The 12,607-nt window shown below is 37.7% G+C and overlaps 1 protein-coding gene across 2 annotated transcripts in view; it reads right to left on the bottom strand.

Moving 5' to 3' along the window:
* Positions 1 to 9,793: 9,793 nt before the first annotated feature.
* HECTD2 (HECT domain E3 ubiquitin protein ligase 2) overlaps positions 9,794 to 12,607 on the bottom strand; it is a 118,563-nt gene continuing 115,749 nt past the window's right edge. For both annotated transcript variants that reach the window (XM_072625132.1, XM_072625129.1), the window contains exon 22: positions 9,794 to 12,049. In XM_072625132.1, coding sequence (XP_072481233.1) covers positions 11,929 to 12,049 — 121 coding nt within the window. In that variant the 3' untranslated portion in view covers positions 9,794 to 11,928. The remainder of the gene's footprint in view (positions 12,050 to 12,607) is intronic.

The following is a 12,607-nucleotide window of genomic DNA, read 5'->3' as shown; positions in this document are numbered from 1 at the left end:
CTTTTCTTTTCATCCTTACCTGTGATTTCATCAGTGTAGGGAACTCCTAGTGTGGAAACTCCCGCCAGTGATGCAGATTGGCAGCCCACTTGTTACTTAGAATCTTAGAAACTTGTCTGAGGTAGTGAAAAATTAAAAGTCTTGTTCATGGTCACCTAGCTAGACTGAACCACAAACCTTTCTAACTTCAAGGTGGGCCATCTCTCTCCTACACCTGACTGTCTGTACTCTAATGTTTCCATGATTATTCTATATTTTTTTTAAAGCAGATTTGCCAGGCTTAAGGGAAAGTCATTTAATTGTGAGCTCCTTGAGGGAAGGGATCGTCTTTTGCCTGTCTTTGTATCCCTAATGCTTAGTACAGTGGCTGGCACACTGTTTGTAATTAATAAATACTGATTGATTAATTTATGGGAGAAATAGACTTTCAGCACTCACGAGTTCCATCTTGTCAGATGTGCTCCCTAAGCTTCAGTCCACTTTCCCCGCAGTTTTGTACATATTGTTGGGAAAGTGAATCACAGTCTTCTGGGGGGATGTTTTACACTGACTCTTCTGTACCTCCTTAGTAAATATCCCTTTCTGAAAGTTACTTAGGTTGACTAATTGATTCTCAACTCATAATCTCAAGGGGATGCACACAAATTGGGGCTTGAGCCAATGGTCACTTCTCACCCATTCCAAGTTCCATGCTCTGTCTACTACACTAGCCTCCTCTCTGAGTGCAGAATTATGCTGATAACTTGGAAATTTGGATATTTATTGGAATGCTTACTGAAACTTTCCTTGAATAGCTGGAGAGGAACAGTCATATCTCAGTGACTTGCTTGAAAGTCATGCATTTCGACATTAAGAGTCACGCTAGCTCTTGAGATCCTTCCTTATGAGAAGGTATTTATTAAGTGTGTAATGGTCTAAGAATTCAGAATCAGTCCTGCCCTTTGCATTCACAAGAAATAAGGAAGCTTATACCTGGTTCAAAGAATAAGCAAGTGATCTTCTGATAGCAGCTTCACTTCTGAAGTGAAGCCATCCTTTGATGCCTCATGAAGCAGCTGAAGTGACCCTGAAGTTCAAAAAAGCTACACAGACAGAGGGCAAGTATTGGCAGACCAATACCGGGAAAGCTTGCTGATACCAGACTCATTAAGTTGGGAGAGGCTCACAACTGGGTTGGCTGAAAAATGATCAACGTTTTGGCCACGATGACTCTCTAAGACCATACACTACTAAGTTATAAGAAGAGTCATGACTTGCAGCAGTAAAGACAGTGTCCACAACCATGAAATCTCAGGTGATTTAGGTGTGTGTTTGTCCTTTGCTGCCAAAGAAGACCATGCCATCAGAGAAATAATGATATGACTTGCACTTGACTTTGCTTTGAGTGAGGGAGGACTGTGCAAGGTCACCAGACTCACTTCTCCTCCAGAGCCATCTGAATCCAGTGACCAAATGTTCATCAGGATGACTGGAGATGACCCTGGATGAGGCGATTGGGGTTAAGTGACTTGCCCAAGGTCACACAGCTAGTGAGTGTTAAGTGTCTGAGGTGAGATTTGGACTCAGGTCCTCCTGACTTCTGCACTGGTGCTCTAACCACTGCACCACCTAGCTGCCCCTGGTGATTTAGGTAGGAAATAAGGAAATGAGTTATGTATCTGATTCCAAAGGCAGTCAACCTTGAGAGGCAAAGCATCAGCACAGAGAGTAACACATCCTTGTAGAACATATCACACTTTATGTATTTTTATTTTATTTGAAGGAAAGAGATTAGGAGCATCCCAGCACAACTGAATTTAAATTTAATTCAATAAACATTTATTAAGCACCTACTGTGTGCCAGACATTGTGTTAAGAGCTGAGGATACATATAGAAGGAAAAGACAGTTCCTGCTCTCAAGGATTTTACAGTCTAAAGGAGGAGACAACATGCAAACAAATAAATCCAAAGCAAACTATATACAGGATAAATAGGAAACAATTAAAGAGGGGAAGCATCAGAATTAAGGCAAATTAGGGAAGGCTTCTTTTAGCTGGGACCTGAAAGAAATCAGCAGGGTTGGAGCAGAGGAGTGAGTTCCAGGCATAGGCAGCAGCCAGAGAAAATACCCTGAGCCAAGAGATAGAACAGCCATGAGACCACTGTTATGTTAAATGCTTGCACTAGTAGATAATTAGTCCTTGGTATCAAACAGGTTTTCCAAATGTATTTGCTAACTGATTAAAAGACATACCTAACCAACAGTGGAAAGATAGAAAGCTAGTCCTGGAGTCAGAAAGAGCTGAGTTCAAATTCTGACTTTGACGCATACTGGCTATGTGATCCTGGGTAAGTCATGTAACTTCTTAAGTGCCCTGGAGTTTGCAGAATGGTGCGGATCTGCATAGGTACAGGGAGTTTCCCATACCATTGAAATCACAAATCTGACTCATACATGTGTTCTGTAGCATGTCATCTTTCAATATATATTATAAATATCCACACATGCACATATATTCCACACATGTGGGAGGTCAAGTTCTCTGCAGCCTCTCACAGAATCACATACACATTTACTGGAGTCAGAATGTCTGAATTGGAATTTTGGCCAATCTGCTTACCCTCAGGCAAGACCCTTTATCTCTCTGTACCTTAACTTCCTTACTTGTAAAAAGGAGAGGGTGGGGGAGGGTTAAACTAGAGGATTTCTAAAGTCCCTTCCAGCTCTAGAACCTATGACCTTCATTTTTCTTTATAACTCTTTGAATTATCCTCAAATTAAGAGGCAGTGTTGTGGAGTGAAAGAACCAGGGACTTGGAGCCAGGAAGCCCTGGGTTCAAATCATATCTCTTACACTTATTGACTAAATGATTGGCCTTGGGTAAGTCATCATTTCCTTTAAGATTCAGTTACCTCATCTGTAAAATGGGAAGAATAATGTTATCTCTAGTACATTTCTCACAGACCTGTTACAAGGATAAATGAAATAATCTATGGAAGCTATTTTGTGAACCTTAACAGTTCACAGATTGAACATGGATGTATTGAGGCAAAAATCTATTTTTTTCAGTGAGTTTAGTTGCATCTCAGTCTTCCTTTCCACTGCATCTCCCATGTTTATCCCAGGACACTTCAATATATATTCTTATATATTGCTTATATTCTCTCAAACACCCTGATCTCCCATTTCCTCAGTCTACTCATCTCCCATGACCTGCTCATCAACTCTGCCTCAGTGCCATGCAGAGATGGTCACACCTTTGATCATGCCATCTTCACAATTACTCCACAACTTTGATCAAGAACTCTGAAATTCCTTTATCTGACTGTAATCTTGGTGCATTTCTCCCTATGCCTGACTCTAAAAGCTAATCTTTGTCCTCACTATAACCTCCTTTTTTTCCATCCCTCTATGCTTTCCCAGGCCTTCACCCTGCTATGGTTACACCCCCCCCCCTCCCCATTCCCCATCCTTTAGTTAGACAACTTAATACTACACTATCCTGTACTTTCAAAACTTTTGCTCTGTTGTCTTAATCCACTTAAACCTTGCCCAATACCGGATTATTCTCACCATGTAGTACCTGTGCTCCCACTCATGTATTGCTAAAGGAAGCAGGAGTGAGTCACACAATCACACTGAGCAAATTCACTGTGTAGCTGTTTGCCTCTGGGTTTAGCATGGTGCCTGGCACATACATAGTAGGTGCTTAATAAATATTAATTGACTGATTACCAATCAGTGAATATTGCCAGAATGACTAAGGACACTGGCTGTGGAAGTACTTATGGCAACACAGAAATAGTGATCTGTGTTTTTGGAGTTGAAGACTCTGGGAAGAAAAAGAAGAAAGTTCATTTTTCAAAGGAAGAGGGAGATGGGCTTGGGACAGTGTACACCGTGTCTGATTTCTGGGTTCCCTGCCTCACTGATCCTTCTACGTAGCCACTTTCTCTTTAAAGTATTATGCTACTGCAAATACTTTTGTGCATGGGGGACCATTTCCCTCTGTCTTTGACCTCTTTGCTCTATATGCCTAATAATGCTATCCCTAATAGGTTAGTGACTTAAAAATATAATTTCTAAATGCTTTCTAGAATGATTGTACTAATTCACAACTCCACTAGTAGTGAATTAATGCACTTGTCTTTCCACAACTCAATATTTACTCATTCTAATTCATAGATTCTGTTTTTCCAAAAGTTTTCCAATGTAATCTCAATTGTCCATTCTATTTTTTATAATACTCCTATGTCTTTTTTTGTCTAAAAATGCTTTGTCTTATCCCAGAAGTACATAGTACATCCTACCATTCTTTAATTTTTTTATGCTGAAACTTTTTGTATTTAAGCTATCTATCCAATAGGAGATCATTGTAGTATATGGTGCAATATGTTGGTATGATCCTATTTTTTTGTCAAATTATTTTCTAATTTTTTTTAGAAGCTCTTGTAAAAAACAACAAAAATTTATCCTAGTAGTTTGTGTGTGACTTTGTTAAATATCAGTTTATTGTGTTTGGCTATTCCTAGGTTGGATTGCCTAATCTATTCCATTCCACTGATCTATTTTTCTATTTTTTAAACCAGTACAAAATAAGTTTTGATGATAATATCTCATCTTTCCCAAAAAGTGAAAATTTAGAAGACCTAATAGCTGTCTTTAAGTTATTTGGATGACTGTTATTTGGAAAAGAGTTCAAACTTGTTCTAATATCTTAGTTAGCTGCTATAAGCAATGGGTAGAAGTTATCAAGAGCCACATCTAGGACTGATATAAGGAGAAACTCCTAACAACTAGAGCTGACCAGAAGCAGAAAGGGCTTCTTTGGGGAACTAGTAGGATCCACCCTAATGGAGGTCTTTAAACAAAGGCTAGCTCACCACTTTTGGTTGTGTTGTAGCCAGGATTCTTGTTCAAGAATGAGTTGAACTAGATGGTCTGTAAGGCCGTGTAGACTCTAAATATTCTGTAATGGGAGGAAATGGGAGTTCTGTTTTAGACAAATTGAGATAGAGACATTTATAGGACCTTAAGGTGATGTTCAGAAGGTAGAAGTCAGTACTGGAATTCAATGGAGAGATTAGAACTGGATATATAGTTTGGGGAGTCATCTGTATAGAGATAATTACTGAATCCATAGGAGTTGATGAGATCAATAAGAAAGATGGTGCAGAAAGAGAAGAAAGACTTGGACAATACTCTTAATTTGTAGAGAGAAAAGGGATGATGATCTAGTAAATGAGACTCAGGAGTGGTCGGACAAACAGGGAGAGAACAGAGCCATGTTCTGGAAGAGGTTAAGAAGGCTAAAAGTTGAAAAAAGCTATTAGATCCTGCAGTTAAGAGATCATTGGTAATTTCAGAGTGAGTATTGCAGTTAAGTGATGGGGTTTAAGGATACAAGAGACTTCCACCCATTAGACTGTAAGTTCCTTGAGGTCAAGGACTATCATTTGCCTCTATGTATCCCCAGCATCTAGTACAGTGCCTGGCATATAGCTTTTGTTAGTCACTTAATAAATGTTTGTTGACTGACTGACTGACTGAGAATTGAGCACATTTATAGGCAAAAAGGAAGGCTCCAGTAGAAAAAAAATTAAAAATGAGAGAAAGAGAAAGGGGATAGGATGGAAAAACCAAGCTCTAAGAGAAGACAGAGATGGTATCAAAAGCACAAAAAAGACCACCCTTTGTCAGAGACTAAATGAGAGGAGGAAAGAAGAGAATGGGGGGTGATCAGAGGAGTTTTGTAGGACAGAACAAGCGAGACAATGTAGCTTATGAGTCAGTGGGGTTTAACAGAGAGTGTGGTCGGTATAAATCCAAGAATCTGTGCTCAAATTTCTTCTCCACCATAACCCACCTAGGTGCTGGGGGAAAAGTCCTCTTAGCCCTCTGGGTCTCAGTTTCCTCATTTGTAAAATGACAGAGTTGGACAAGATAATCTCCAAGGTCCCTTTCAGGTCTAAATCTTTGATCTTTTTCTCAAACGGCCTTGATTTTCTTAGTAAATGAGGAAGATTGTGATACCATTTAACAAGAGTTGATACAAAAGTGACTTGATAACTTTTACCATGGCAAAGTTGATACAAAAATGATAAGTGATTTGACAATAGTCCCTGGACTGGTGTAGGGGAGAAATAGGACAGGAAACTTGGTGTTTGATTTGAAGTCCAGGACTTCTCCCTTTATGCACTGGTTCTCTGGTGGAAGAAGAAGGAAAAGGAGAATAAATAGAGATAATTAGATAATTAGAGATAATAAAGCAGGTGATGGGTTAGAATGATAATGAATTAGATTGGTGCAAGAGAAGGAGGACCTACCATACTGGCCCCTCTTGGCTATGTGGGATGAATCATAATATCACAACTCCTAAATTATTGGGAGCCTGGAAGCTATCTCCCTTTGAAAACTTGACCTTGGTTATGAATTTTAAAGAACTTTAAGTCAAGAAGTCAATGAGTACTTGCTATATTGCCAAGGCATTGTGTCAAGCATGGGGGGAGGATATATGGGACGGGGGAAGAAACATAGAAATAGAAATAGAAAATATAAATAGGCGATAATGTTCTACAGGACCTCACATTCTAATGGGCCAATAACAACTTGAAAACAACCATAGACATATAAGATATATGCAGGATAAAATGGAGGTCATCTCAGAGGGAAGATGCTAGCATTGAGGGGACCTGAGAAAGGCCTCTTTCAGAAAGTAACATTTGCCTGAAACTTGAAAAAAATCAGGAAAGGTGGGGGGCTGTAACATGAAGATTGAAAACAGAGTTATCTATTTGTTCAGAATTTTTTAGATGTCAAAAATGCATAATGAAAAATCTCTGTAGCTCTCTAGGCCTCAGTTTCCTTACATGTAAAATGAGAGGGATTAGACTGGATGATCTCTAAGGTTCTTTTTTTGCTCTATGGCTCTTTTTAAACTTAAGTGATTACCTCCAAAGTCTTTGCAGATTTCAGAAACTGTACTGATGGCTCTTAAGGTGTGGATATTGTTTTTCAAGCATCAAAAGACAGAGGAAGGAGAAAGAAGATAGGTGGGACTTCTGACCTGTTTGTAACATCAAAATGGTAAAGTAGGCCAATGGAATTTTGAATGGAAAGCATAAGCCCTTTGTGGGAAAAATGAAGGTGTCATACCACGATTGTGTTTGATTTTTACTGATGCCTGAAATGCCTTTTCATTATGTAGAGGTAACTCAGGGTTCTCTAGTGGAGTAAAAACTGAAACATTCTATCAAGCTGAAGTGGCTTTAAGTATGGACCCAGGGGTGTAGTGTGTAAGTTGTATAAGGACCAGACTAAGCTAAATTTAGAGCCAAAGAAGTTGGAAATCAGATGACACATTTTTGGGAGTTTTTTCTGGTCCATAAACACTCAAAAATTTTCTACTTACAGGTATGGAGGGTTTGTGATCGATGATGGAGAGCCCACATAAATGAAATGACTCCATTTTTGCTGTCTATATTCAAGATGGTGTAATGGGAAGAGAGCTAGACTTGGAATCAACTTAGTGTATTTGTACTTTTAGCTTTCAGCCTAATCACTCCCAGAACCCCAGTTTCCTCATCTTTAAAATGAGGAGATTAGACTAGATGACCTTGAAGTCCTTTCTTGCCTTAAGTCTATGATCCTATATCCTCAAAAACCAAAGAAACCCCTATCTTGTCTTGATATTACCTTCTAGTCATCCTCATTTCTCCTTTTCAAAGTTGAACTGTTAGCACGTATTGTGTGGATTCCTTGACTCTGTATTTCTTCACTTTCTACTCAATTCTCTGTCTCTTGTCATCTGGCTTCTGACCCCACCACTCAAATTAAACTTCTTTATCTAAAGATTACCAGGAATTTCTGAACTGCTCAATTTAAAGGGCTTTTCTCAGTGTTCCTCTATACAGTTCTAAACACTTTTCATCATTATGCTTCTTGGCTCGCTCTCTCTCAAAAAAATGTATAAATAAATATTTACACACATATAAAGGATATATGCATATATGTATGTGTTTAAGTATGCACACATATAAACACATGTGTATATATGCATATTTGTTTACATGAAGAGATGTGCACACACATATATCTATATTTATATATATCTTTTTTCCTTGGCCTCTGTGACTACTGTCACTTTGTCCCTTTCCTACCCGACTGTTCCTTCTCTCTCTTTTGCTGAGTCATCCAACTCCAGTCACTAAGCATGAATCTCACTCAAGACTTTTTTCTGTGACCACTTCTTATCTCTTTTTGCACTTTCTCTTGGTGATCATATCAGTTTCCATTGGTTAAATTAGCATTCCTACTCTGTTGTCATCATCCCAAATCCCCCTAAGTTAACTTGTCTCACACCGTCAACTGCTTACTAGACATTTCCTTCTTGGTGTTTCACAGGCATCTCAACCTCAATATACAGAATGGAACTCATCTTGGCTTCCAAAGTTTCTGATTGTTTGTGAGGGCACCACTATTTCCCTAGTTCCTCAGCTATCATTGTTGACTCTTCCCTTTTCTGGTTACCAACCTTGTCACTTTTTACCCGGACAATATCTGCCCAGAGTTCCCTTTTCTCCACTCACATGGTCATTCCACTAATTTATGTATTCATCACATCTCCCCTGAACTATTACAATAGCATTATAATTGGCCTCATGGTTTCCAGTCTTCCCACCCTCCAGCGTATTCTTCATGCCAAAGATCTTTGTAAAGCACAGGCTTGACAATGTCATTCTCACTTGTAAAAGTCTTCTGGGGTTCTCTCTTGCCTCTAGGTTAAAACACAAACTTCGTTTGGCATTTGAAGACCTCCACAATCTTGTTCCAATTTCTTTCCATCACTCCCCTTCACAACAAACTGGCCTCTGTTCCCACACTCAGTATTCTGTCTACTGTCCCCCATGCCTGGAATGCATTTTCTGCTTCTTTGAATCTCTAGTTTCCTTCAAAGCTTAGTTCTTGGGAACCCATTCCTGATCTCCCAGTTGTGCTCTTGTCCTTTTCAGCTTAGTTTGTATTTATTCCACCGTGTTCATTTTGGATCTTCCGGCAGAATGTAAGCTCCTTGAAGACAAGAACTGTTTTTCTTTTTTACCTTTGTTTCCCTAGGGAATAACACAGTTACTTGCACATAGTAGGTGCTTAATGAATCAACCTGCCTAAGTCAGAGGATGGTTGTAAGAATCACACAGAATAATGGCCTTAAAAACACTTATGAGTGAGCCATAATTATTCTTCCATTCTATATCTTCTTCCCTTAAACATAACAAATACTGGAGGGTGAGAAGAAGGGGAAGCCAAATTCTCAGGTCTTGTGCATAGTATGTGGGATTAGATGTCTTTATACTGTTTAATATCTTTGTAAATATCTATACAAAATACTGCCTTTCCTTTCTTGAGTGACTGACTCTTTCAGAGGTATTTGGATGCCATGTAGTGATATGGAAATCTAGCTGCTGTTTAGATATTCTTTTATAATGATGATCATGTATATGAAGCTAGTTTTGTTTTTTTTTTTTAGCAGACATACAGATCTGAGATGATAAATTATCAGGGCAGGGAAGACTATGTGAGATTTCCAAGACATCTGAAGTTTTCTCCTTTAAATTATTTGGTGTGGAGCTTTTAAAAGAAGGAATGAGGCCTGAAAGACAGCACAGCTTTAATACTCGCAAAAATAAGCCCAGTCATGAACAACTTGTCACAATACACGTTAACAAGAAAAAGGGAACTTTAAACAAATCTTGATCACTGGGATAACAAAACCAAGACAAAAAAACCCCCAATAACTAGAGACATTTCATAATTACTAAGAAATGTTGTGCAATACTTTAATTTACCACGGCAAATACAAAAATTAAAGTGTTTATTAACAACAGATATATAAAAATGTAACTACATGAACTTACTAAGCAATTGAAAATTACCAAAGTAGAACAGCAGTGGTTTTTTAAAAAAATGAGGTATTATTACACTGTAAACTAAAACCAGAGAGAGCATAAATAAATAAAGGCAATGTATAATTTAGTAATTAAAAGTTGTATTTTTCATTTTCATAACAGACACAAATTTTCCAGCTAATTGTAGGTAGGAGGCATTAAAAACAACAGATTTGTATATTTCTAAAGTAACATAGCTATTAATGTATATAGACACATTATTAAACGTGCACAAGAAACCATAAATCATCTTTATCAAATAAGAGCTTTGTTTACATCTTAAACATTTAAACCTGATTACCTACATAGAATTCTTTTGTGCTTATTAGTTTTTACCAACCTACTCTAAACACCTCACAGTCCAGTTCAGGCAGCACAACGGAGAAGCGATTTTATTTGCACATAAACTAAACGAAATCAGTTGGCCTGCTACCTTTTCTAGCCTCTACGTTTTCTTAGTAAAGACACTATTCATTCGAGATCACTTAAGATCCCCAAAGTATTTCAGAGCCACTTTCAGAAGGAGAGATAAGTATATACAACAGGTCCTTCCTTTCCTCCAAACACTGGTTGCTTCAGAATCTCAGAAGAATGAGCTTATTCATTTCCTCAACTCTTGCTGAAATTCTGCTGCTGGGAGTGTAACAAGGAGATAGCAAAACTCAGAAAAAGATGGGAGAGAGTTTATCTAAAAAAGAGTATTTGCTGGTAATAAATGCTGGCATCATTTATTGTTATTGCAACAATAATAGCTTCTGAGTTTTCAGAAGAAAAGCTAGGAATGTCTCCAGGAAATAAATCTCAATTTAAGAAAAATATGTCACAGGCTAAGAAAACTGCTTCACTTTTACTGTTGCAAAAATGCATCAGTAACTATGAATGAAACACAGCTCTTTTCCTCACGTCCTACTTTGGACTTTTATATATTTAGAATTCGTTGGGGGTGGGGGAAATAGATTACTTTGGCCCAAATATTGAAACTATACTACTTTGACACAAATCTTACTTGATATGTTCACTCAATTTTGTCCTGCATTCCAAGCCTATTTTTCTAGAAGTTGGTTCCAGAACTACTGGCCATTAAAAACAAGATTGGAAGTAAGCCCAGGCCATCAATCAAATTTTCAAAGGAAAAGTTCTTTCATTTTGTGCTTTTCTAGGATTTATTTCATTCACAAGTAATTGGACTGGATTTCACTTTCTAATATCCAGGTGCTTTTCAAAACATGATGGTTACACAAATAAGTAACTAGTTTTCTGCCAATTTCAATAGGTACATACCTTAAATACTTAAATGCATATAATCTTAAACCCAGTTAGTCTGAAAAGTTACATTCCTGTACAATCATCCCTGTTGATTTGTAAAAGCTGTATACACATCTAAAACCCTGAATTTATTTTGTAAAAATAAATCTTTAGCAACAAATAGCACTATTAAAAATTCCATTCCCCCCAAAGCAATTATTTACATGCTTTTCAACAATCAGCTTAAACTTTACAGAACTAAAGCCAGAATATTAAAAACACTGTAAATTTCTGTTGCGATTAAAATTGTTCACTTCTGTATGAAAATATGGCTACAGGCCTTATATTAATGGTGTTGTAGCTATATGCTTTGCTACTGTGTGTTAATAACACATAGTCTGTCACTAGGTTCTATTCTAGAAATGCATTAAATGTTGCACTTCAATCACCTAGTGGTAACATGTGTGACATAATTATGGAGACTGGTAAAGTGCTATAAAAAGAGATCCTAAAATAAAAAAAAAGAATCCTGTTCTTACCTATTGACTTCCCCCACCCCCTCCCTGTGCCAAAGTTTCTGTGGTTTTTGAAAATTGTATATAGATTAAATGTACTTCACATTTAATAATCCAAAAAATCAGTATCCAAAAATCATTTAGATTATTGTAGTGCTGAAGACAGAAGCATGAAAAGGTTAAAGGCACAATGAGAAGAGAGTGGATGCTACATATAAAAATACTTTATTTCAAGTCTAAAGTCACTCCAGGCCAAAGCCTTCTGAATTTGAAATCCCAATGATCAACTTCTGCTTTAACTCTTTTTTGTTCTTATAAGGAGGCAGGCAAAGTTGGTTGAAGCAGGTATGGGCCACTGGTAACCTAGAAAAAAGATAAGCTTTAATTAGAGTAACCCATATTTTTATGAAAAGCAAAACTGCTGATTGCCATGAACATCAGTATACACACACACACACACACACACACACACACACACACACTCACTAGGTGATCAGACCACACCTTCTTTTCCTGAGTCAATTGTGAATTTTAGAGAGGTGTGCTGAACACACTCTGGAAGAATCTGATACATTCAATATTTAAATAATCTTGCTTTCAAAGCCATAGACTTTGTCTTCCTTCTGCGGTTCTTACTTTAACAAATTTCCTTTTTTTTTTTGCTGAAAACTCATTTCTTGATTTAGTGTTTCTGTAGTTAATCTAGGATGCTCCTTCTTTCTCCTGTCAAGGGTGATGTTTTGATAGGAGTTCCCTGATCAATCTGATAAGCATTCAGGTGGTGAGCTAATTTAGTTGAGGCTTCTCTTTGTACTGTTCTATGGAAAGTATAGATGCACCCCTTGAAAGATGGATCTCAGAGAATATGAATGAATGATGATCTCCTTAGAATTGTTTTTGAAAGAAACCAGTCCTCTGTGA

The sequence above is a fragment of the Notamacropus eugenii genome, chromosome 1, assembly GCF_028372415.1.
Source record: "Notamacropus eugenii isolate mMacEug1 chromosome 1, mMacEug1.pri_v2, whole genome shotgun sequence".
Taxonomy (NCBI): Eukaryota; Metazoa; Chordata; class Mammalia; order Diprotodontia; family Macropodidae; genus Notamacropus; species Notamacropus eugenii.
This window is presented reverse-complemented; position numbering and strand designations above follow the sequence as displayed.